Source organism: Taeniopygia guttata, chromosome 5 (genome assembly GCF_048771995.1).
Source record: "Taeniopygia guttata chromosome 5, bTaeGut7.mat, whole genome shotgun sequence".
In the NCBI taxonomy this organism is placed as follows: Eukaryota; Metazoa; Chordata; class Aves; order Passeriformes; family Estrildidae; genus Taeniopygia; species Taeniopygia guttata.
The window spans coordinates 11,620,792-11,647,520 of record NC_133030.1 but is presented as its reverse complement, the minus strand read 5'-3'; the positions used below and the strand labels follow the sequence as shown (position 1 = coordinate 11,647,520).

General features: G+C 47.6%; 1 protein-coding gene across 4 annotated transcripts in view; it reads right to left on the bottom strand.

Annotated features, from left to right (window-relative positions):
• DAGLA (diacylglycerol lipase alpha) overlaps positions 1-26,729 on the bottom strand; it is a 56,411-nt gene that overhangs the window by 9,763 nt on the left and 19,919 nt on the right. For 3 of the 4 annotated variants that reach the window (XM_030273597.4, XM_041716482.2, XM_030273599.4), the window contains 15 exons: positions 21,922-22,060; positions 21,117-21,328; positions 19,054-19,155; positions 18,458-18,596; positions 15,107-15,194; positions 11,457-11,591; positions 10,724-10,801; positions 9,790-9,914; positions 8,699-8,855; positions 8,417-8,500; positions 8,220-8,297; positions 4,357-4,437; positions 2,924-3,066; positions 1,607-1,675; positions 613-685 (listed from right to left, as the gene is read on the bottom strand). In XM_030273597.4, coding sequence (XP_030129457.3) covers positions 613-685; positions 1,607-1,675; positions 2,924-3,066; positions 4,357-4,437; positions 8,220-8,297; positions 8,417-8,500; positions 8,699-8,855; positions 9,790-9,914; positions 10,724-10,801; positions 11,457-11,591; positions 15,107-15,194; positions 18,458-18,596; positions 19,054-19,155; positions 21,117-21,328; positions 21,922-22,016 — 1,659 coding nt within the window. In that variant the 5' untranslated portion in view covers positions 22,017-22,060. Of the gene's footprint in view, positions 1-612; positions 686-1,606; positions 1,676-2,923; positions 3,067-4,356; positions 4,438-8,219; positions 8,298-8,416; positions 8,501-8,698; positions 8,856-9,789; positions 9,915-10,723; positions 10,802-11,456; positions 11,592-15,106; positions 15,195-18,457; positions 18,597-19,053; positions 19,156-21,116; positions 21,329-21,921; positions 22,061-24,734; positions 24,874-26,729 lie in introns of those variants that run through there. The other variant, XM_041716481.2, reaches the window with a different exon arrangement.

Here is a 26,729-nt window from a genome sequence, read left to right as displayed (position 1 = left end):
TGAAACACCAACTGAGGTGTCCAGTGACTCTGGGAATAAATAAGGAACAATACAAGGACAGGAAAAGAGGGAAGCTGGATACAGAAATGATCCAAATGTTTCTGAAAAGTTGATTTCCCTTTCCCAATTATATATCCTCTCCAGGTAAATTGCATCATGTATTATCTCTAAAAATCTTCTTATTTTATGTTTTTTTTCATCTTGGTGCAATAGTAAGGATGGGGGAGGGACAACTTCCCACATTTCCTATCGCCATGACATGAGCAGACCATTTATCCTGGAACAGCATCACCCCAATGGTCTGACAAGCACAGCAGCTGCTGCACTTCCAGCCTGTTCCCAGTTTTAACTGTCCAGGAAAATCCACACTTGGAATACAGACTCCAAAAGAGGCTCAGACAGAAAATTTGCTGCTCATTTATTTGGGATCTATGATGAAGTTTCAGCAAGTGAGCCAGAATGATCCCACTGAGCTCTCCAGCTCTTTCCATCATTCCTCTGGCTCCCTAAATAATAATCCTGAGGAGACCTTGAAGAAACCCACCCTTCCTGCCAGTAAAATTCCCCATCCCTGCTCAGAGATGTCTCCAGGTGCTTGTTCTTCACTCTTACCTTTGGTTTGGTGCTTCTTTGGAGAACATCCAGAAGCTGCCGGCGAAATCCCTCCAGCTGAGAGAGCCCAATCCTGGAAGAGAGGAAGATGTGACCATGGAAAAGAGGAAGATGTGATTCTGGAATGGATTAAGATGTGATTCTGGAAAAGCAGAAGTGAGTCTGGAAACAAAGAACATTATGGATTATGTGTTCATGACACCTGGGCAGAGAACAGGACAAGAAGGATATGGAGCACAGTAAACAAGGCATTGTGCTTAAAGGGACACTGTAAGGATACAACACGGAGCAGATGGATTCAGAGGTGGGCTGTGGCATCACCCAGGAGCAGGAGCCAGGAGCGAGAGGCCCCAGGGAATTACCAGGAAAATAACCAGGATAAGGTCAGTGAACAAGGAAGGAGAGAGGTGAAGACAAAGATGGCACAGAACAGGTGAGTTGGAAAAGTCCTGGAGCTGAATGACACCACTGAGCAGACAACAGGATGGACAGAATTGTGGCATCCAGGTAAATCCCAGGTTGCCTGGCACCCGTTCCAACTCCCAGCTCAACAGAACATATCCCAGAAGATGAGAAAGGTGAGAAATGCCAAGGCACAAGGAATGAGATGGTTTGGAGATGAGATGACATGGAACAGGGATTTTGTGACAAACTGGTCCAAATGAGGCATCAGCACATCCAGACAGGGCCAAGATAACACAGGAAATAAGGAAGCTGGCACACCTGGTATTCTAGGTATCACAAGGAGGGATTCCAGAGGCAGGACATTCCCCCTTTTCTTTCACACAGGAGGGATTTGCCCATAAAAACCCCAACAAAGGTGTCCAGGAAAAACATGACACAGAGAATCAGGAAGATAAACAGGGAACAATAAAAGGACAGGAAAATGAGGAAGCTGGAGACAGAGACAATCCAAGTGTTTTGGACAGGAAAGAGATGATTTGGGACAGAACATCGGAGATTCATCAAGGAATTCAGACACTTCTCCACTTGCCTGGGCACCAGATCTTTGCCAAGCACCACTGCAGTCACAAACTCCTTGGAATACTCCATGGCATCCTCACTGGAAGAGAAACAGGCGCAAGAAGAAGCAAACAGCATTTCACTCCCAGTTCGGTGGCAGGGAAATCAGGGACACAAACCCCAATCCAAGCTACTCCAGGCTTTGGGGATTTGTGCCTTGTGGAAGAAGAGCCTGATCTCCACATCCCATGGCCCAGTAATTTCCCTGCACATGACTCTGGATATAGCTGGGAAAGGAAATATTTGAACTCAATGCCTCATAGTCATTTTCCAATAGTTTGGGAATGGTGAGACACCAAGGAAGAAGATATTTTGTGCTCCTGAGACTACAAAGTAGGATGAAATATCCCAATATTTGGGGGAATTCAAATGGTAAATTTCTGCAGCAACCTGACTTCCAAGACAAGAAGAAAGAAATCGAGATTCCCACTCTGAGTTTCCTAGAGATATTCCCAACCAGTTACCACAGGCAGAGGTTGCCTCACTGACCTAGGGATGATCCTGGGCATGTCAGGAGCTACCAAGAAGTGCAAGTTTGGAGCAGAAGGTTGTACAACTCTCATGAAATATCCTCCTCTGCAGCTCTGTGGCTGCAGAAGACCTGGGAATACTACAAGGAATGCCAGCATCCAAGTTCAGCAGCAGGATGGTTTAAAACCCTTGGCTGCTCTTGGAATATGATGCAGGAACTACCACGAGAAGCTTCTCATGATCCATAGCTGATTCCAAGGATCCCCATGGTGTCTGTCAGGACCAGGAAGACCTTCCCTCACTTCCCAACAATCTAATGGGATGTTTTATTTGGGAATGACATGACCAGAAGGTCTGTTCTCATTTATAATGGGAGGGATTCACAATTAATCTCTCCCTGATTTTGCCCCATTGCCAAGGGAGGGAAACCAGAACAATCCCTGTGAGCAATTTTAGGTTGCAGAATGGCAGAAATCACACCCCAATTCCAATTTCTTTGGAAAAGGAGTCCAAACAACTGGATCATCTTCTGCAGACACCTGCATTTGGTCAAGTATCTCCCTTATTTCCATCTATTCAGTGGAAGTGGGCAGAGAGTAAGGAAATTGCACCCATTTTATATTAAAATTAGAGCCATGGATAATTCAGTTATAAAACCAGAATATTTGGGAAAGCGGCCATCTGCCATCCTAACTTGAATACCAAACTATATCCCAGAGGAAGCACTCAGCTTCTCCATGCTGCCTTGTCCATTTCACTGCTCCCTAGAGCCTCACAAGCAGGATCCAGTGTATCCCAGGTGTATCCCAACACCTACCTGAGCAGCCCACCTGGGGGGGAATAAGCAAAGCACTTCAGGGATGGATACTGGGGACGCAGCAGGAAGGACAGGATGGCAGCTGTGCCAGCTCCAAGGGAATGGCCAACCACAATCAGGCCGTAGTGCTTTGTTCCTCTTCCCTAAAAAATGTGGAAAGAACAAGGAATCAAGGTCAGGTTGGAAATCAAATTGAATTTATCCGCCAAATCTCTCATTTTCTCGAGTTTTGGAGTCTGTTTCTATACATGAGCACTCCAGATTCCAGCTGAATGACTCTTTGCTTGTTTTGAATCACGGAATCATCACGGAATCCTGGAATGGTTTAGGCTGGAAAGGAAGGGAGAGATCATTCCATTCCACCCTCTGCCATGGGCAGGGACACCTTCCACTAGCCCAGGCTGCTCCAAGCCCCATCCAACCCATGCTGGAACACTTCCAGGGATGGAGCAGACACAGCTTTTCTGGGAAACCTGTGTCAGAGTCTCACTGGAAGCTGGAATTCATTCACTTCTTGAATTCTACATTTGGCCTACTGTGACTTTCCTGAAAGAAAGAAGGTGGGAAGAAAAAGGAAAAGCACACCAGCTATTTGAATTATTTAGGATTTGATGGGAGCTTTTTGTCCCTCCTGATAATATTCAAGCCCACACAGAAAGTGTCTCTAAACCTCACTGGACACTTTTCTCTGGAATATCTGTCCTTGGTAACTGTCAGAAACAGGCCCTGGGCTGGTGGGACCTGGGATGGCACTTATAGACCTAAAGCCAGGAAATATTCCTCCTGAGTAACAAGAACAGTTCCCATTTTCCCTTTCTAGGCAGAGAAGAATAAAGCTCCATCCCAAAAAGCTGGATGCTGGTTTATCTCTTCCTCCATCCACCAAATATCCCAAGGCAGCACTTCAGCAACTATTTCCAACATATAAAGCAAGGTAAGCTGCTTCCCAACATCTCCCTTGAGTCCTGTGACATCTCCCTGGCATCAGGAATGTGCCCACAGGGACAGTCAGCACCTCATTCCCAAGAAAATCTCCATAAAAATGGGATTTTAGTTCCTGCTGATTTGGTTTTAATGCTCCCTGTCCTTCATTGCCACCATGTGGGACTTCCTGCCTCAGGAAAAGGAAAATAATCAGAAACTCTGCACTACTGGTGCTTCTAAAATAAAAAAGCCTTGTAGGAAGTCTGGATGGGGTTTGGAGCAACCTGACCTTGTGAAATGTTCTCTGCCCATGACAGGGGGTGGAATGGGATGAGCTTTAAGGTCCCTTCCAACCCAAACCTTTCCATGAAATGAATAACTAGCTGGAAATCCAGGAATTAAAGGAAGAGCTGAGAAATGAATACAACAGACTCAGGGACACAGAGATTCCTTAAAACCCAGTTTTTAATGGCTATCTCATCCTCTGTCCAGAGACAACTCGTACTCACCAAATCCCGCCCAAAAGCTTGGGACAGCACCATCTCCTGCTCCAGCTTCTTCTTGATGTACTCAGCAGACAGCACCATTCCCTGTGGGAAGCAGGAAAACAGCAGGATGTAAATGGGATCTCAACATCCAGCAGCCAGAAGGTGAGGAAGCTCTGGAATGTCCCTCAGCATGGATCAGGATGGAGGGAGAATCGATTCCCCTCTGCATTTCCAAAGTTTTGGTGTTGAAGGAGTAAAGGCAGTTCTTAACTAAGGAACACTCCAAGGGCCTATTTCTGGCCTTTTAGAGGGATAACTACCCCAAATCAAATTACCTTAAGCATAGGATTGTGGATTTGGTACTTCAGGCCAAGGGACGTGCGGCAGAGCAGAGAAATAGACTTGGATATTCTAAATATTGGGGGTTTTAAAGCCAAATGATCCTACTCCAGGTAAATCTGGGAAGGAGTTTCCCATTTTAATCCGGGAATAAAAGTGTGAATCATTCTAATAGAGAAAATAATACAAACACCAAAGGGAAAAGTGGCAGCACTAGGAATTAGTTCCTGCCTTCTCCAACCATCAATATTAAGGGAATTTGGCTGTCAGAGGGCACTCATCCCATATTATTAAATGTTTTTATTCCCTAGAAGTCAATGAGCGCTGGAAGATGGGAAAGACCTTATCTGGGTCTAAACATTCCTTGTCTCTGCTCAGGAGTGTTTCTCTATCTGTGTGCTGATTCCAAATGTAGTTGATGCAATTCCAAGCGCAGTCATAAGCAAGTAATTGGAATTTGGTTTGTTGCATAAATTCCTGATGATGCTACAGTTTAACTGAGTGGGAAGTGAGCCTGAACTCCAAAAATTGGAGGGAAATGGGGAAAATCATCTCCTTGGCTGTTTTCCTTTAAATCCCTATCTTAAAATGGTGTAAGTACAACGTGACTGTTATCGGGGGCCCACTCTCCATCTCAGAAATATTTAAAGGATTCCTGGCTCCAAAAGCAAAGAAAAAATAAATCAATAATAATAAAACCGCAGTTATCCTAAAGGGCTGGATTGCGGGTTGCAGTTAAACACAGCAGGATAATGAGAGGGGAAAATCAGGGAAACATCAGGGAGAAAGCAGAGGGAAATCAGAGGAAGAGCTGAGGGGGAAAATGGTGGGTGGGAAACGAGAGGGCAGGAATTTGGTAGGAAAATTGGGCGAGAAAATCTAAATCAGGAATAAAACAGGAATAAGTCAGGAATAACAGTGCTGACTGTCTTGCATCAATATCACCTCACCAAGCTTCCCGAGATCAAGTTGTATTCCATTCTTATGGAATTTCTTGGATCATTTCAAAAAGGGGAAGAAAGGCATAAGAGAAGCCAGTGAGGAAGAGAAAGCAAAGAACCATGGAATTTTCCAGGTCCTCAGTAGCCAAAATGTCTTTGATCCCAATCTGGATACTGAGAAGGGAAGCAGGACAGTGGAGACCCCACTCCATGGAAATGAGATATAATGAGAAGTGAGCAGCAGGCCACTGATCTAAATTCCCACTGTGAATTTGGGATTCTATTTTTAGAGAGCGTGACCCAAATCCACGGTGATGTCACTGCTGGGATGTTAGTCAGCCTTCGGGACATGTTTTTGGTAATTATATCCTAATGGAGACAGGGATTTTAATTATTATGGGATGATACTGCAAACTTCCATTTAGATTTTCCATTGGAAAAATTCCCTAAAATTCATGGAATCCTGGTTTGGATTGAAAGGGACTTTAAGCATCATCCCATTCCATGGACAGGGACACATTCCATTAGCCCAGGTTGCTCCAAACCCTATCTAAACTGGTCTTGGACACTTCCAGGGATGTAGCATCCATAAATTCTCTGGGAAACAAATCCAATTTCAAGTTAATAAAACTATTTGGGCTTAATTTTGCAAGTTCACACGTAAATAACCAAATGGATCAAGGATTTAGAGAAAGGGAATGGAAATATTCTGCATTGATTTGCATCCCAAAGACGCAAAACTGTTCTGGAATATTTGACATTTGGGGGGAAAACCCTCAGAAGGGTCTATTTATGAGAGAAAAATGTTGGAAATTCTCATTACTGGGATCATGGCTGAACTTCGAGGACTTTCCAGCAGCTCCTTGTCCTCCTGCTTGGCTCAACACCAGGAAACAAAGCTCTATAACATCCTATTTTCACTAATTTTATCATGGGAGTTCAACAATTAAATCTGGATTTACCCCTTTGGCTGAGGATTATTTTTAAAATTAATTTGTTATAAAATCAGTGGACTTTATTGCAAAAATAGTGAAGTTGAATTCTTTGAGTTATAATCCCCCTTTTTTTTTTGGCATTCTAATCCCTAAACTTTAGTTCCAACTCTCTTTTTTGATCCAGAATAGCTCAGAGGCCGGATAAATATTTTTTTTTAATTGTGACATTGGAGCTGTGGAGTGATAAAAAATTTCATGTAAACATCAGGACTTGGAATTTTAGGATGCCTGACGGACACCCCCGGGGTTGGGTGGGACAGAATCAGCAGAAAAACACCCCAAATGAAACAAATCCTGGGAAAGCTCCCATGTAGCCAAGTTCTTGTTTCCAAATTAAATGTGTAAGTGAGACACTGGATTTTTTTGGATATTAAACTTGACTCCTGGACATTAAAAATGCATTTAAAATTCCATTATCTCCTTTAGTTTTCCCTCAGGAATCAGCAGCACGTTATTGTCTGCAGATTAATATTGATAATAATTCCAGAGAAAGTGAATATTTCTCTCCTGGCAGCAATCCCAAAAAAGAAATAACACAAAGGACAAATAAAAGCTCTGTCTGGAACAAAGGGAATAAACTGATAATGTTTCATGGAAGTTGCCAGTGGAGGAATATTTTCATATATAGATCAAAAGCAAAGCCAGTTTCTGTAAGGATCTATTCCTGGATTTTCATTGAATCATGGAATTCTGGAGTGGTTTGGATTGGAAGGGACCTAAAAGCCCATGCCTGTCCCATGAGCAGGGACACCTTCCATTAATCCAGGTTGCTCCAAGAGCCATCCTCCAAGGTGTCCCAGTCCGTGGCAGAGATTGGAACAGGATCTTTAAAGTCCCTTCCAGCCCAAACCATCCCAGGATTCCATGATTGTATTTCCTAAAGCAGAAGGGAAGAGGTTTGGTATTCCAGCAGCACACCATGAGGCAAGCTGGAGTTCCCAATTCATGTCTTCCAATGACTTCCAAGCTCCACATCCCGCCTTGAGCAACACCTCATCCCCCCCAGCAGCACTTCCAGCAACTGCCCTGTTCCTTCCAACCTTCACTCTGGATTTCCCTTTCCCAGCTTGGCACTGCAGCTTTGGAAGCTGCCAAATTCCTGATCATCTTAAAAACTCAGCACATTGGTTTTTTGCCAGACAGGGGCAAAGGTCAGCTCTGGAATAAATGGATTTAGTCAGCCCAGAGCTGCTCGCAGACACAGAGCACCCATCTAATTTCACGGATCCGAGTCCTGCCAGTATCCTTTGAGGACATTCCCATCACAGCAGAATTTTAAGCACATTCTCAAGCTTTGATTGAAAATTCCTTAAAGGTTGTTGGAAGAAAAAGTCATTTGAGTGGTTCCAGGAATTTCATTGTGGGTCTCCACAATGCCTTTCCTAATTTGGAGTTTTCTAATTGTATGAAGTTTTTAATTACATGCCCAGTGATTTTAACTGCTCCCACTAATTATTTAACACCTCAAAGCCCTTTCTGTAACTTCTTTTTCAAGTAATTAAGACCATTTGGGGGTTTATAATTTAAAAGTGAAATAGTTTTTAAAAATCCATGGGGTTTTGTTTCATTTTGGGTTGGTTTGGGATTGTTTTCCCTTTGTTTTCCCTACCTTGTGTCCCAGCCATGTTCCATGGTGCCCCTCAACTGGCAGGCGCTCCGCATCCCCCGTCAGATCAGTCAGGGCATCCTGGAAGAAAAGCAGTCACCTTGCTTCAGGTGAGTCAAATCCAAGTCAGGATTCCAAACTGGGAAGGGCTCCAACTCTCTGGAATATCCATCAAGGAGGCCACTGCATATCCCACTTACCTTTGGGGACAGAGTTCCCCGGATGCTGATGACCACCTTCTTCTTGTCGTGGTCCACAGCCACGTAGAAAGGTGTTTCATAAACCTGGAAGAGATTGGGAGAGACATTCCTGCTGGATTATCATCGGGCAAAAGGAGGCAGAGCATGTGACATGATTTGTGTCCAAATGACAGAATTTTTTGATGGAAATGGAAGAGAAAAAGGCTTATTTTCCCTTCTTTGTCCCACTACAGCCAGAAGAGGGTAAATCCCCGTGGGAAGGGGGTCTGGGACTGTCCTTACAGCATCGTGGCAGGAAGTGTAGACGATGTCCACGGAGGTCATGTTCTCGTCCAGGAAGTGGCGCCGGATGGCGATGGCGTTGCAGCCACAGCAATTGTCCTCCTCGATGGTGACGCCGGGAGCATAGCGCGGGCGTGATGGGCACAGACAGCAACATCTGTGGGGAGGAAACACTGCTTTGAGGGAAAAAGGCTGGATTTAGACTGGCATTCCTAGAGGAAAGGGAAAGGCGGACCCTCCAAACCTTATCCCTATGGCAGCGAGTGCCAAGTGAAGGATAAAACCATGAAACAGCCTCAAAATCCGGGATCAGGTGCAGTTTTCCTTTTGAGCACCAGAGAGAGCTACAATGCAACCAGTCCTCAAGGAATCCAAGGATGGTGGGGTGGGATGGCTCCTCAAAGGATACTATCCTTGGAAGTGCAGTTTTCCAGTGCTTCAACGTGGAAAAGCCAACACCGACCAAGCTCCAGGTTTATTTATAGGAAAAAAACGGGTTTAGAATCATCCCAAAATAAAAAGAGAAGCGCAGGTTGATTTTCCTTCTTTCTCTCACAAATAAAAGTATTTCCAAGGAATCACATTCCTCCCAATAGCCAAGGAAGTGCCAAAAGCTCATTCCCAGACTGAATCTGGTGAGAGAATTCTGGCAGCTGGAAACAAACTCTTGCACCAGGGCAAAAACTCTGAGCTGGAAAAATCCAATTAATCTGAGGGAGCACAGCCCAAGCCAGGCAAATCCTGGAGGTCTTTCAATCAGGACCCAAATGTCAACTCCCTGATTTTTGAGCTCCAAGAAGCTCTTTCTGGACTTGGTGTTGTGCCAGATGAGTTGTCTCCGCTGGCTGTTCCATGCTCCAGAGAGGATGGAGCAGAGGACAGGCTGGTTTAGGAACTGGAAAGGATTCAGAAAGCCTTTAGAATATGAAGCCCAGAGAGATGGAAAGAAAAAACACAAGGAGAAAAAGTCAGAAAAGAAACCAATCAAGGAGGAAACACCAAGGGCATGAAATAAATGTGGGGAAAAACAAAGGGTGGTCCTAAATACGGGAAAACCAGTCAGGAAAAAAGGGATGAGGGCGGGCACTCACGAGCAGGATCTGGCCAGGCGGCAGAGTCCACATGTGGGCTTCCTCATGAGGTAAATGGGCCATCCATAGGCAGCCAAGGCGAAGAGCATGTAGTAACACACCTCCCGGTACCGCTGCATCTCTTGCTGGAAGACACGGGACTCCCTGAGCCTGGAATCTCTCGGAATTTCCCCCCATTCCCTTTTTACATAGTTAGGCACGTGCCGAGCGTCAGCCCCCTCTCCCAGCTGAGCTGCGGTGACTGAGGAGAGCGAGGTGGGGATGCCAGGCAAGAGCCACCCCCTCCCAAAGATTTCTCTGCCTGATTTCCTGAGGAATTCTCTGGGCATCCCACCACACTGCCAAGGAAGCTGCTTCCTGCAGATTTGGAAATGAGCTCCCTAAATATCCCCTTTCCAGCAGGCCAGAGAATGCCTGGAGAGAGCCACAAAGCCAATTTAGGGTTATGTGAAGCAGTTGCATTCTATAAAAGCTCAGTTGGAGAGTTGGATCAGGGGTTGGAGTTAAACACAGCAGGATAAGCAGCGGGGAAAATCAGGGAAACATCAGGAAGAAATTGGAGGTAAATTGGAGGAAGAGCTGAAGGGGAAAATGGTGGGGGGATAATGAAGGGGTGGAAATTTGGTAGGAAAATGAGGCAGGAAAATTGGGCAGGAAGATCAAAATCAGAGATAAATCAGACAAATCTAAATCAGAGATACGTTAGGGATAAATCAAAATCAGGGATGAATTAAAATCTGGAATAAATCAGGGATAACAGTGCTGACTCTCTTGCAGCAATATCACAAGCCTCCAGAGATGGAGTTTTATTCCATTCCCATGGAATTCCTTGGATTATTTCAAAGAGGGGCAGAAAGGTATAAGAGAAGCCAGTGAGGAAAAGAAAACAAGGATCATAGGTGGGTTTGGAGGATCCCACATCCCAGGGACTTACCGCATTCTTCAGATCCAGGTATTTGGTGTTCCTGGTCACTGGCATTCCAGACAGGAAAGCTAAAATGTCATTGTTTGCCTGGAAGTCACAAATACACAGAAAAATTCTTCTGTGTGACAGCAAGACAAAAATTCACTCTCAAATATCCCAACCAGGCCCCTCAAATACTTCCAATGCTTTTATTCCTGCCTGATTTGAATCCCAACTCAAGGGGAAAAAAAATCATTAAAATAAATCAATATCCTACTGGGCTGGCAATCTGCAAACCTTGACAGCAGCTTGGAAAACTGGGAATTTTTCCTGAATCCCAAATCAAGGGGAAAATTCCAATAAAATAAATCCATTTCCTACTGGCTTGACAATCTGCAAACCTCAGTAGCGACTTGGAAATTTAGGAACTTTTCCCCCTGCAGATTGCTGCAGTCTTCTCCATATCTTTGTACAGTGGGAATAATCTTCCCATTCATTTCCAAGAACCTACAACCCCCTTGGAGACCCTTTTGGGATCAAGAGCTCCTCCTGTATCACCTGTCTGGAGAGGATCAATCCAGATTCCAGACTTGACTCGGCACCAGCTGAGCCCTTTGACAGGGAAAAACTCAGGAAGAGCTGCTGAAGTCACCATTATTTTTCTTTCCCACCTCAGCAAGTGAGAACAGCCCAGAAATGAGGTGGGCAGCTGTTTCCCAGGGAATCCCAGAGCAGCTGGGAAGAGATTCCCAGGTTTTCCCACCTCATCCAGCACGGCATTGCGCTTGGCCCGCTGCCGCTGCCTCAGGAGAACCAGCCCCGCAATGATGTCGGAGGGGACAATGTCCAGGTCTCGGAAAAATTCCGCAAAAAGGTAGGCGATCTCGGAGTAGGCGTCCTGCAAAATCCAGGGAGAGAGGGGTTGGAGGAGGAGTTTGGGTGTGGGAAGCCTCAAAACAGGACACCAAGTGAGAAGTGGACTCGTTTCTGGAGCTCAGCCTCCAAAACAGCCACAAGATTCCTGCAGGGAATGCCAGATCTGGACTAATCACATGATTATTGTGTCTTGTTTATTTTCCACAGTCCCACTCGGGGGCTGGATTTGTGCTGTGTGTGGGCATCTTGACATCCAAACAGCTCACAGAGGACAAAGGGAGGGAAAGGGAATGGTTTTGGCTTTCTCTATTAAACAAAATGGAGAAAATGGGATGAAAACCAAGCAAATCCCAATCCAGTGCTACCTCAGAGTCATCCTTTCTCCCAAAAAGCAGAATAAAGGCCATTCCATGAGGAAAAAATAACTAATTTTGTCCTATGTAAGAGTCTCTTCAACTCTAACTTTGCCCTGGGATCCTTTTTCCCATATTTATCCCAGACCTCAGATACTCTTGCCCATACTTAACCCAAACCTGGGAACCTTTCCCCAGATTTACCCCAGACCTGAAACCATTTTGTCCACATTTAACTTGCCTGTAACTTTTTCCAGAACTGGGATCCTTCCGCCCAGATTAAACTTGCCCAAATTTATCCCAGACCTGGATTCTTCTGCCCATATGGCCAGGCTTTTCCAGGTTTATTTTGGATGACAACCAAGCATAAAGGCATGAAAAGTAAAAACTGAGACACCGAATGCAGAATTCCCAGAAATGAAGGTGACCAAACCCAAAAAAAAGAGGGACAGAAATGGAAGTGACCTGAGAGGGTCAAGCAAAGACTCTGGAGCAGAGGGACAAAGATATTTTGAGGAGAAATGTCCTTTTCCCACTTTTTGCTCTGTGCTACAGGAAAAAGAAATCCACAAGACCTAACAGGAGAATATTTTGGGAAGCTGAAGAGGGATGTAGGTCAGTGCTGACCTGTCATTACTCCAGCCTAAAGACAAGGATGATCCAGAGGCTGGAGCAACAAAACGTGGAGCTGTACCCACCAATGGTCTATATTTGACTCCTGCCATCCAAAACTTTTGCTACAAGGATGATCACAGCCTTACCTAAACCTTTATCCTGTGTTTTCATAGTATCCTTTATCCAGCATCAAAACCCACAAGACTGGAGTGTTGTGGAAACCCTGAGCACTCCAGGACGGGATTTCTCCTCTCCCTTCTTTGACCATCAAGACAGCGAATCCCTTCTCTTCCCTGCAGGAATGACCTACATCCTTTTATCCCTGCCAAACTCCTGGCGTGTGGGATGACTTTCAGTCATTTTTCACTTCCCTACAAAAGCCAGTTAAATCCCCATTAAGAAGTGGGGCTCCAGGTGCCAACTCTCTGTGCCAGCAGTGCCTTTGGAAAGCCAACAGCATTCCAACCGCAGTATCCTTGAAATCCTGACCTCATCAATCCTAGCGTGGCTCCTGTGAGCTCACAAGAAATGCCAAGAGCCTCCAAAGGAAACAGGACAAACACCCATTAATCCAAAGTGGCAGCTGCAGCCCTGGATGCCCTGACAAAAAAAAGCCCTGATGGAAGTTCAATGCATATTTTCCGCTCCAAAGGAACAGCTTTTTGTGGGAACACCTGACATTATTCCTGTTTGTCCACCTGGAGTGCTCTGCTACAGACCCTGAAGGCTCTGAGGCTTCAGACTTCACCTCAGATCCTTTCCCCAAAGCCATGTCCATCACATAAAACACTTTTCCAGCCCAGAGGACAACGATCCTCTGCTGTTACTTTTTTTTTTCCATGGAGTCTGGGATAGGCAGCAACGGATTAATTTCTGATCCATTACGTGCTCATTCATTCCACACGCTGCCATGCCAGGACACAACATCAGGGCTTGTTCCTGCAGAGAAAAGAGGCTGGAAATTGCTCAAAAGCTGGATGTAAAGTGGAAATTCAACAGCACAAGGAATGTGAGGCATTTGGAATCCACTTTTATTCCAAGCTTAAAAAAAAAAAAAGAGAAACAGTCACTGAAGAATGGAAAGTTTGTTAAAAAGAACTCAAAATATTTGGAATATTTTGCAATCCTGAATAAAATGAGAGTTGTTCAGGGCATTCAGGTGTCTGTCAGGGCTCTCTCTCCCAAGATGCAGCATCCATGCTGTGCCCTCAGCACAGGTGTCTCCAGCACCTGGACAAGGTGACCTGGATGTGCTCTCAAGGGAGAAGGGAAGCACCCCTGCTCTGGAGCACCAAGGAAAAGCTGCTGTGGGAGGTGGCAGGGCACAAAGCTCCTATGGTCTTTGTTTTCCAGATGGATTTCCAGATGGATTTCCCCAGCAAATAAGCTGGAAGCTGGCAGGCCTGGGCTTGAACTTCCCAGAAGGACATTCCCAGGGAACATGGTGGCATTTCAGCCAGGGAAGGGGATCCTGGGAGGGGTAGCATTCCAGGACATGGTACTGGATTTCTGCACAAGAGCTGTGAGAATTCCTGCAGCCTTCCACACTCTGGAAGCTGCACCAGTGGATAATCCCACAGCACTCCCTAAGAAATGCTGTTAATCCAATTCATCACCTGGGAAGAACAAATGTTCACCTGACTCTCCCTTTATTTTTCCACTTTCCCTTTGGAGATATCAATCCCAGTCTCATTGCTGTTCTTCTCCACGTTCACATCCCTTCCAATGTGCTCCTTTTCCTGCTGCATCCTTTTGGAGCACGAACTCTGGGCTATATTTAGTGAGGACACGGCGGCTGTGGTTGGTCCCTTGGTGTTTTCTCTGTCATTTTCTGTGCCCTTCTAACTGGAGTTAAACGTCTGGGCGGATTTTTTGGCCACTGCTGGTTTTGTTGGAATGTCCTTGATAAATCCCAGCTTTTTCCCTGAGAGGTTGTAGCTAATTCAGAGCTCAGTGTCTGCAAGTACACAAATCTCCGGATTTTTATGACTTTCTCCTCCCTTTGGGAACAATTCCTTGGTTCTGCTGGTTCCTTCAGGAGTCCTCAAATCCTCAGAATTTTACCAAATTAGTTAAATCAAAAGCAGATTTTTCCAGTGCTGAAGTTTGACTTGCCTCTCCAGCAGGTCCTCAGGAATGCTGGTGAATCCCACCCTCAGGCACAAACCTGCTCCCAGTGATTCTAAAGAGAATGGAATGATAACTCTTGGGGAAGGAATTTCAAGGCCTTTACCCTTCCCTGCTAGAGAACAGAAATGGAAAATACCAATGGCAGCACATGAAAATTCCCTGTGATCTTCATGTGGATCTATGGATTAGACCTTTTTGATTATCAGGAGATCCAGAAGGATTTTGGTGAGTCTTCCAGGTTTTGTTTTCCCGTTTCCAAATTCTCCTCCTTAAGGGTGTGAGACTGATGGAAGTAACAGAAGAAAGTGCTCAGGAAGGGGCTGATAAAGGGAAGCAGGAGCTGCCCAGGATGTGCTGCCAAATGTGAACATAACCTGAGGGAAAATAAGGATTTCTCCCATGATATTTTGATTCCCAACAGGAGATTTTTGGTACCCACCGACTGGGAGTCCTTTGTCCGTGTGCAGCAAAGGAACACTTTGAGCCTGCGTGTCCAGCTGCTGGCTTGTCCCTCTTCCAGGCGGTGTCTGGGAAAAAAGGGGAGAGCAGGAATGTGAGGAGAGGCAGAACACAGCATAGGATCCAACATGGAGTAGCACAGCCTGTGCTGTCCCTGGAAAAATGGGATAAGGTTCCCCCCAATCCTCTTCCCCAGGCTGAGCCCTCTCAGCTCTCTCAGCCACCCCTGGTGCTCCAGCTCCTGCCTCAGCTCCGTTCCCTTCCCTGGCTATGCTCCAGAGAAGTGGGAATCCACAGGATCAAGCAATGGATACCTGGTATCCTGCCTGAATGGGATGCATGGAATGAAACTCCTGTTCCAATTTAGCAGCTGCTCCATGTGCCAGGATGTGCAACTACTCAGGAGGAAAAAGTTACCTCAGGATGAGGGAGTGGGAATGGCACAAGAGACCCTGAGCATTTCAGACATGCAATTTTTCCCAATCACAGAATCATGGAATGCTTTGGGTTGGAAGGGACTTTTAGGATCATTGTGCTCCACCCTCTGCCACGGAAGTAGGGACTGATTCTGTACCAGAGGGCCAAGCTCCCTAAAGTCCACAGCTCCTCATTTTTTCAGGGAACCACAGATTTAATACAGGTCAGAGCAATCAAAAATAAAACACCACTCCATTTTCTGGCAGGGTATCCCATCAGGATAAGCCCAAGCCCAGAAAGTGGGTTGCACCTGGAATGAAAAGATGCTGGCAAAGTAATATTTGATTGAAATGGAATGAGCAGACCCCACAGGGATCCCTCAGCTCCTGAGTATCTGAAAACTGCTCTCCATAATCTTTCAGAAGAGGACTGGGAATATGAGTGGCTGTAGGGCTGTGCTCCACCAGATTCCAAAGAACTCCAGAATTTCCCTGGTGGAGTTCAACAACCAAGTGTACACTGAGCTGTTTTCCCTCCATCTTTTCCCAAATTATCTCTTCCTACCACCAAGCTTCCACACGTTCAGTAGGAGATCCAAAGCTCCTTGGAAAAGCCTTGGCACAGAGAGCCAAACCTTTTATTGGGTTGTTTCTTTTTCCCAGCCCACACACACCACGATGCCACTGGGAAAGGAAAACTACCACGGGACACAATCCAGCCAGGCAGAGAACTTCCTCATCTATTCCTTGGAAAGGATTTCTTTCAGCGAGAGGGAGAAGTTGGGAATGTATCCTTTGGAAACAATTGTTTGAGCAGTGAACAGTCACATTTGATGTTTGTTTTTCACATCATAGCCCACAGCGTTTTCTTGTTAACAGCTGTTAACATTCCCCTTCCAGAGGGAAAATCCATGAACTGCAGGAACAAGCTCTCCATAAATGCTGCAGGCCTGGAGGGAAAAACCCAGCTAAGGGAGAAAGGCCTTCACTCAGCTTTCTGGGATCTCAAAATTCCCCACAGAGGAGATAATTTTGGAGTTGGTTTGAATTCACTTGTGCAAGCTGTGGAGCTCAGATTTGCTTTGGAAAAATCATCACAGAATTCTGGAATGGTTTGGGATGGAAGAGACCACAAAGCTCATCCAGTTCCACACCCTGCCGTGGGCAGGGACAGCTCCCACTGTCCCAGACTGCTCCAAGCCCCATCCAGCCTGGAACACTTCCAGAGATGAAGTAGCCACAGCTGCTCTGGGAAAACCATTCCAGTGCCTCACCACTCTCACAGGGAAGAATTTTTTCCTTGGATGCAGTATTACATCCACAGTATCATCCTTCTTATCTTCCTGGGAGTGTCCTGATTCCAAGCAGCAATCACCATGCTAGGCACCAATTCCAAATATTCCAGGCCACTGTACCATATTAGAAATGTCAGGAAGAATATCTGGCATTCCGCAAAAAAACCCAGGCTCCTTCCCACAGAACTTGATGCATTATCCTTAGAAAAGCCTAGTTTTCCCTCAAAAGGGCCCTCATGCCAAGTCATTGGAATACAGAAAATACACAAACTCAATGAAAAATGTGTAAATTTAGACAGTGGTTTTTGAAAGCCTTGGTTTTTACCCCTTGGATCCTGATGCCCTCCAAAACCACATTCCTCAAGGACAGGCACATATCAAAGGAAACAAAGCCTGTTTGTGTTGTCCCCTACTGGAAAAAAAAATCCTTCAGAAAAAGCTTTGCTTGGTGAAAAAAAGCTTTTTCTCCCTGCATCTGGGGAGCTCCAAGATGGAATCAATTCTTAATTAAAAGATCTGACTGCCAACACAAATGGAATTGTTCCTTGGCCAAGACTAAATAGGAGAAACCTCAGGGCAAAAGGTTGGATTTTGGAGAGGAAAATAAAGGAAGACAGGGGGTTTGGAAGGAGATGCTGCCTCAAAGTAAGGAAAATTTAAGCACACACTGTTTCCATAGAAAACACTGCAATAGGATATGGACAAACAGGTTGTTGTGGTCAGCAGGGTCCACGAGGATCCACAAATCCAGCAATTAAGTCAGAATCCAGCTGGATTCTGCATGGCTTTGCCTCCTTTAGATGCAGGTGCCCACACACAGCACGTGACAAGGAGCTGCATTCTCCCAAAATCCCCTTCAGCAGAGCAGAATGGTCCCTGCAGCAAGGCAAGGAGAAGGGCAAGATCCCAAAAAAGCAGGACACCCTTCCAGAAACCTTGCCCTGGGAAGCTGTGGTTGCCTTATTCCTGGAAGTGTTCCAGGACAGCTTGGACAGAACTTGGAACAACCTGGTATAGTGGAAGGTGTACCTGCCTATGGCTTAAAGGGCTTTAAGACTCCTTCCAGCCCAAACCATCCTGGAATTCCCTGGCTTGAGAAGGATTTTGGGTGCTGGTAGCCATGAGGACACACAGCATTGGTAATGCTGAAATCCTCCATTGGTTCTTTCCTTAAATCTTTGTGTCCTCGAATAGAAGAGAAATTCTATTCTAGTCTGCTGTGAAGACAAGCTGGGAGAGCTGGGAATGTTCAGTCTGGACAAGAGAAGGCTCCAGAGGGATCTTAAAGTGCCTAAAGTGAACCCAAGAGAGCTGAGAGGGACTTGGACAAGGGGCTGCTGGGACATGACAATGGGAAATGGCTTCCCACTGAGAGAGGGCAGGGACAGATGGGACATTGGGAAGAGATGCCTCCCTGTGAGAGTGGTGGGGCCCTGGAAAAGATTTCCCAGAGAAGCTGTGGATGCCCCATCCCTGGAAGCGTCCAAGGCCAGGCTGGAGCTACCTTATCTAGTGGAAGGCATCCCAGCACATGACAGGGGGTTGGAATTCAATGACATTTAAGGTCCCTTGCACCCAAGGCAGCCCGAAATTCTGGGATCCCATGGAATGCTGCCTTACCTGAGGTTGTAGGTCCTTAGGTTGCGCTGCCGGCGCTTGGTGGCGCGGAGCTTGACGAAGGTGCGTCCCGTGGGATCAAAGACACACAGCACAGTGATGCACACACTCAGGATCACCACCCAGTTGCACACCACCATTCCTGAAAAAAAAACCAACCAGGAGTCACGTGCTCCAGCCCTTACTTCCCAACACAAACTCACACAGCAAAAGGAAATCCTCTGGAAAGGCTTTTAAGCCACAGCTGGATGAGTCTTCCAGCTGTTTTATGGGGCCATTAAATGCTCCCCGAGTATCTGGGACTACACCATTAACATCATCCCCACCAGGAGACTGGGAATGGCTTCCAGGAAAACAGTAAAACCATTCTGAAGGGGAAAAGTGGAATTCACAGACTGCCCTTCCTTGGGAACACAGATCCCTGCCTGAGTGCCACAGCACAGGCAGATGAATGGAACGACTGTTCTGAGCAATAAACAGGAAAACAAGCCCCACATTGACAGCTCCCATCCACTTCCTAGAGTCAATCGGCACAGGAGGGAATGAAGGATGCCCGCCAATCCGTAGGAATGCTCCCAGGCCACATTCCAGCTCCGTACCCAGGGTGACACTCTTGGCTGTGATGTCGTTGCAGGAGGTGTAGTACTGTGTCAGCCACACGATGCCCACGATGGCGTACACGAACTCAATCACCAGGATCGCTGGAAAAATAAAGGGAACAGCACAGATGACAGTGGCCTTTTTTTCCCCTAAAGATGAGCTCCTCTCCCCATTTTTTTACAAGGAGTAAGTATCAAAATGCTTTGGAAGGGGATGTATAAGGAGATGAGCCCAAAGTGCAACATGTTCCAAACGATTCCAAAAAAATGGGATCGTGGAGGGGGTCAGCGCCCTTGGTTTTGTCACAGGTATGAATCAGAGATCCAGACCTTCCTCCCACGCTGCTGGAAACACTCCCTGAGGCAGCGGGAATGACAGGACCCAAACCTTAACTACCTCAGACAGCTGGCCTGATTCACGGATCCAAAATATGTGAGTGTGTGGATCCAGGATTAATCCTGCTCACTGTGCTTAGCAAACATTCTCAGCACCTTTGCCACCCTTACCATAACAGTTTCAAGGAGACAGCACCTAGAGGAGCTCCTCAGCTTTGCATGTGACTGATAGCAAACCGGAAACTGGGGATTAACAGTGCTCCCCTGGAACAAAAAAGCTGGGAAACTGCTCTGAAGTGCCCATCCTCCCACTTTCTCCCCAGAATTCCAAAGGACACATGGGCAATCAGGTGTGGAGAAGGTGAGCACCTTGCTTGGGATTGCCTAATTTTGGTAGAACTGAGACTAAACCCAGACTGGCTTATCCCACTCACCCTCCTTATTCTCCTGATGGCACAGAGTCTTTCCATAAGAGGCTTCAGTACAGACCTGGAAAGACCAGTTCCAGGAGACAGAGCTTTCCTGGGCAAGGAATCAGGGCTGGAACTGATTCCTGATGAGCCAAATTTATGCCTGAGTTAGGTTTTGCTTGCCTTGGCTCCTCTCCCCTTTGCCTGCTGCAGGGCAGGAGCAGGGATGAGACATTCTCAGGTTCACACTGGAGTTAATTCCCTAAATTCCTCTGCATTAAACAGCACATGCTTAAATTGGGATAGTCACATGGACCTTGCCCACGCACTGGTCACGCTCCCACTTCCATCAGCACAACTGATCAACCACCAGGAGCAAAATACACAGAAAAAAAGGGAATACAAGACCCAGAAACCAGAGGAAATCCCACTCCTCAGCACACAGAAAGTTTAAGGAAGAAGAAGGGATGTTTTGGGTGGCAGGAAAACCTTTCTTTGGATCCTCCCTACCTCCTCTGCCCCACTTAGTCTGGTTTTAACACAAACTGCCAGGCTCTACATGCTTCCCTAGGGAGACTGGCTGGGAGGCTGGAGAGGGAGATTTGTTTGCTGTTTGCGTTAATGACTTGCACTGAGCATTCCAAGTCTTCCAGACTGAGCTTTCAAGCAAGGTTATCCCTATTTTAGTATATTCTGCAGAAAACAACCCGGCAAAAAGCAGGGATGCAAAACCAATGGGATGATTTGTTTGGAATGGGTTTGGTTCTGCGTCCCCAAAGATTTTTCTCTTAAAACCTTCATTTGGCACAGAAAAATCAGATTAAATTTCTGCACCTGGAAGGCAACAGAACCCAGGGAAAACAAGCTGAAAGGGAGTGAGGGATCAAGGAATAATTCTCTTCCCTGCTCCAGTTTTGAGAGAGGAAGTGAGCTAGGAATTGCTTATAGGAAGAAAAAGGGAGTGAGCAGGTGGAAAACCTATTTTCCTCCCAGTGGCTTGGAGGGATGGATCAGGTGAGTCTAGAGGCAACACCTTGGGGTCAGAACCTTTGGAATTTATGCCTCTATCCTTGGAAAACATAGAAACATAGGGGGGAAAATAGAGACAGAAGGGGAGCAGATTCCATGAGAGGAAAAGGAGGCTATCTGGGACATCGCCCGCCAGTCTGACAGCCGTGACAAGGCGCAGCCTATGGATTCATCGGGATGCACGGCACATCCTGGCAGCCATCTGGCTGTGCCAGAGGAGCCGTGCTAGGCAGGGAGAGGAGGCTCCAGGGAAGAGCACATGGAAGCGCAGAAGCTCCAGCCGCTTACCCAGTCGGACATAGAGGACGTACTGCATGGAATCCCGCGGCTCCGTGTACAGGATGCTCCCGCGCATGCTCAGCCAGATGATGGCCAGCTCGGCGATCATGCAGCTCAGCAGGATTCCCAGGTAGCCCCGGCCGTGGTCCACCAGGTTCAGGGAGCACGTCTCGTTGGGATTGTACACCAGCCCGAAGAGCACCACCGAGAGAATCACAAACCTGCCGGGCAGGAAAGCCAAGGGAAACCATGGAATATCCCACAGCTCCTTACATCAGTCTTCATTTGGGCCCCAAATCCCCATAAGCCATCCAGAGGCCCTGCTAGCCCCATCAGAACCATTTCATCCATGCCACATTATCCTGTGGGATTTACCACCCCACAGAAGTTGTGGCTGCCACATCCCTTGGAAGTGTTCAAGACCAAGTTGGACAGGGCTTGGAGCAACCTAGTGGAAGCTGTCGGTTTGAAATTGGATGGTCTTTGAGGTCTCTTCCAACCCAAACCATTCCAGGATTCCATGCTTGTTTTTCCTGAGCTTCTGTACAGAAACACAGCCCTAAATTCTAGTAGAGAATCTTGGGTGGCACAGGAGGATAACAAGAAGCTCTGGTCAGGCTCTTTGGAACTAGGCTAGAACTTGGAACAGAGTTAAGCTACGAAAACAGAAGCTGGAAAAATATTGGTGTTCATCAGGAATGCCCCAACCAAACTTTCCAGCCCCATGTAGAAGCGCAGGGAGATTTTCCATGCCAGAAATAGCCAGAAGAATGCCTGGGTGAATTCCAAGCATCCTTGTGCCCTTCTCACTTACCAGGTGGTGTGAAGGAGGAAGAGGAAGACGGCTGGCAGAACCAGGTCATCGCTGCCCACAGACCAGCGCCGGCGGAACACGACAATCCCTGGCATGGCTGGCAGGTCCCGGGAAGTTCAGCAGGCACAGCACTCACCTCCTGGAAAAGAATGGAAGCAAAGCTGCTGCTGAGCCTCTCCAGCCCCCTCTGGAGACCCCCACAACCTGGGAGCCATCCTGGTTTATCCCAGAGCTTCTTCCTTCCAGCAGCAGGGGGCATGGCATGCTCAGGAAGGAGGGCTGGGAGTTGAAGGAGTGGGAAGTATTAGGTGAAGCCGGTGTGTAACTCATCCAGCTCCACTTCATAGGATTACCTGGAATCCTGTTAGGCTGTGATGGTGAGCAGCCACTGTGGGATTTGGGACAGGTCACCCTGGTCTCAAATCTCTAGAAAACCCTTTTACTGTGTTTTTCCATGCTGCCAGGCTGTTGTTGTCAAACAATTCTCCCCCCCCCCCCTTGGCTCAGGAGGCCAAAATATCCATTAACAGCCAGTGGCAGCATCTGGGGAGCTATGGAGTGGCTCCCAACAGCACTTCCAGTGAGGATATTGACTCCTAGGAGATCTCCCCCTGGACCAGCAGGAGCATCCTGCCAGCTCCACATCTCCGTTGTGTCCACACCAGCCCTGACAAGCACAACAATTCCAAGGTGGAAGATTGAGTAGCTGCTATTCCTCACAGGGTTTTGTTTGTGCTCCTATTTTTAGGACTTCCCAAACCCTTTGGAAAATAGAAACAGGAGTGGTGCAAAGTCACGAGACTGCACAGGGTGCTCTAGCCTCCTCCAGCACAGCCATCCCACTCCATCCCAGCTGGCCGTACTCCAAGCTGCTCCAGAGGGACTCTGGCAGCACACCTTATCCCACTGCTGCCTTCCTGGCTCAACACATGACCCACTACCAGGAATTTTCCTTGGTTTTGCCAAATCCAGGATGGTGTCTGCACTCTGGCCACAGCCACCAGGGATTTCTGGATTTGGGGATCAGTCCTGTCCCTCTTTCCATGCCCTAATCCCTGTCCCACCTCTTACTTGTGCCACCAGGGAATGCTATACCTCACCTGTGCCTCTTTACTCCAAACTCTCCCAATTGATCCATATCAGTTCCTAACTCCACCAACCTCCCAGTTCCCACATCCATGCACTGCTGCTGGAGTGCTCCACCCATGGCCTGCGGTGGCCATGCTGTTCCAAAGCTGCACTTGCAAATCTGTAAGTGCTCTTGGATTCTTGTCTCTGCGAGCCCAACAGCACACTGCCAGGTCAGGACAAAGTGTCCTCATCCATTACTTACAACAGGATTTCCAACAGCATTCCCAAGGGAATATCACCTTTTTGATACTTCCTTGTACAAGGCAAAAAAACCCCACACTTGGATATGATGCCCCTAATTTAGTGCTGTGGGTAAAACAAATTAGAAAGGGGAGGACATCCATAGAACTCCAGCATCATTTGGATACGAAGTGAGCTTCAAGATGATCCAGTTCCATCTCCCTTGTCATGGACTGGGACACCTCCCACAAGTCCAGGCTGCTCATGATTTAAACTAAGTTGAACCGTCCAGATAACCCAAACGTTAGATTTGAGACAGCCCATGGCACCAATTCCTTCCCTGTCCCACTAAATCCAACCCAGCAGTCCGGTGTGGTTACCCCACCACTTGCCAGAATATCCCAAATCCAGAGTCGCCTCCTCTTCTGTGCCGACACCCACAGCCACTGGAATGGATCTTCCAACCTGTTTCAGCCACCCATTATTGAAAACCTACACAATCCCCTCAAATTTCAGGAGATTTCATAGCTAACATGCTGCATCCAGCCTGTCACTCAGTTGAAAGAAATACTCCATTCCACAAACAAAGCAAATGCGAAATTCCAACGCCATTTGGATTCCCACTTCCTCAGCGCAGAATAATCAGAGCACTGGGTACATTCCAGCTCTACCTTCACTCCTTTGGCCATCTGGAGACTCCCTCCCAGCCCCATCGTGCCTGTCATTCACCACCCAGGATAGCTGGGATATCACAGACCCTGGATACACCTCCAGCACCTCCCAGCCCAGCTCTGTTCCCGTCATCCCTCGGCTGCATCCCACCAACGCGCTTTCCGGAACTCTTTCACCCCTCCAGTTGGGCTCTCCCAGTTCCCACCACCCTCTCCCAGTTTGAGAAGCAGGATGTCAATGAGAGCAACAAATATCCAATGCGGATTCCTTATCCACAGCAACAGATGGGGACAGAGCAGAGAAGCCTGTCACTCATTGTCACATATGGGAATACTCACTGTGGAACTGTCACTCCATTTACCAGGCTCCCAGGGCAGGAACATTCCCAATTTACTCCCAAAGATTCCTGAATTTAAACCAGGAGGTTCGGGGCTTTGGCCCTGCTTTGGAAAGGAGGGAGATGACGGAAGGCCTGAGACTGGAAAACCCACCAGAAAAAGCTCTCACTGTGAGGACTCTTCAGCTTCATTCCAGCACAGTATATCCCAGGAACTGTGTTTTAAGATGCTGAAGATATGATCCAGCAGAGGAATTGGGAGGAACCGGAAGGCTGGAGTGCAAAGAGCCCTGAGACCACTGACCCCGGCTCTGCGACAGCAAGAACCCTCACACTGTCCCTAAAACTGCTGGAAAGAGCCAAACATTGCCAGGATCTTGAAAGCTGAATCCCAGTACAAGCAGCCCCAAGCTCCCAACACTGAAATAAGGGAAGCACATGCACAGGGAGTCCCCTCAGAGCCGGGCAAGATCTAGGGAAGCAGGAATCTTACATGGCATGTGGTCCAGCCGCTGTGCATCCTTCTCTCCCAGAAGGGGATTTCAGGAAAAGTGCATATCCAGGGAGATAGGCATCACGAGCTCAGGAGGGAACAGCAAACTCTTCCTGCAGCCATTGAAAATCCCACTCGGCAAAGGGAAGCACGGCATGGGAACTGGGATCTGCCTGCCGACAGAGCCGGGCATCATCCTCAGAGCAACTCCCTCCCTGCACCTCATTTATCCACCGGGAATGCCGAGAGCCAGAGGTCGTGACTCCCCCCTTCCACACCCCCCAGCACCCTCTGGAAGGAAGTGACATCATCCCTATTCTGAGGAGATTGTACGTGGATTGTGGGAAGGAGGACTGGGAGCGAGAGCGGGCGATGCTGTCAGAGATGCGGAGCCGGGAGAGGAGGAAACCCCTCGAGCGGCACAAACCTCCTCCCTCTTCCCACCGGGAAACCGGGAGCGCTGCCGGGAGCCCTCGGACACAGCCACGGCACCGGGCTGGGAAAGGCTCCTGGCTATGGACTCTCCATGAATGGCCAGGGGGAGGGGACTTGGATGGGACACAAAAGGGACACACAGAGGGGGCCACCCCGGGCACAGAAAGGAGAGACTGTTCCAGAGGAGCCTCTCCCGGCCTTTCCAGCCGTTAATTCCCTGTGACATGCTCTGGGCTATGACAGGATGTGGGGGAAGGGGAGAATTAGCTGTCTGTAGGGAAAGGCTTAGGGAAAAGAGCAAGGGAGAAAAACGCTAGTGAGACAACATTCCAGCTAAACCTCGGAGACTTAGGCTAATCCAACAGCCCATCCCATCTGACACGAGCCTCCTTAGGGAGAAGTACACCAGGAAATAAAGCTGAAGGAAAAAGGCTGTGCCTGGATCCTGCATGCCAGGAACCCACCCACACCACAGCAACACCCCCAAAGTCACCCACTCCCTCCACCCAAATCCAGGCAGGAATTGCTCCAAGCTCCCAGAATCGAAGATTCCCGAGGCACCCACACAGCCCAATGCTCCAACCCCCTGCAATCCTCATTCCTGCATCCACAGGCTCACAATCCCCTGCAATTCTCCATGCCTATATCCAAAGGTTCACAAACCTCTGCTATTCCCCATCCTTGCAAATCCCCATTCCTGCACCCACAGGTTCACACCCCCCTGCAAATCCCCATCCCTGCAATTGCTCGTCCCTGCATCCACAGGTTCACAACTCCCTGCAATGCCCCATCCCTGCAATTCCCCATTCCTGCATCCACAGGCTCACAACCCCCTCCAAATTTCCAATCCTGCATCCACATGCTTACAACTCCTTGCAATTCCCCATCCCTGCATCCACAGGTTCACAACCCCTTGTAATTCTCCACCCCTGCATCCAAAGGTTAACAACCCCCTGCAATTCCTCATCCCTGCATCCACAGGCTAACTCAGGATTCCCACTTCCATCACCCCAAAACCTCCCCTGGTTCCCTCAAAACCTCCTGCTCTTCAGAGCAAAACATGGGAGGCCAAACCCAGGCTGAAATATGATCTGCTGGGAGTTTTTTCTCCCTCTGCCAGATCCTTAGGGATGTCTGCATGGAGAAAGCCCTGTTATCCCAATATTCCTTCCCTACCTTCTCCCTCAGGCACCTGATGGCACTTTCACAAGACCCAGGTATGACAAAGCAATCCCATCTCATCTCTGCCAGCACCCTCTTCCAGCTGGCCTCTGCAAATTCCAGAGTCCTCCAGGGTGACTCAGCCAAGGAAATTCCCTCAAAATAAGCCAGATGTTTGCCTTCACTGCTCAGGGCTACAGAATTCACAAAAAAAATTTGATTTGTAAGTCTCAGTGGATGGTTCCAGGTGTCGCTAAAAGACAGAGCCCTTTGCTGTTCCACAGAAATCCAGCTCCGTGTCCTGGAATGCTGACCCTCCCAGGATCCTTTTCCCTTGCTAAAATGCCATCATGTTCCCCAGGAATGTCCCAACCTGCTGTCCCACTGGGAAGTTCAAGC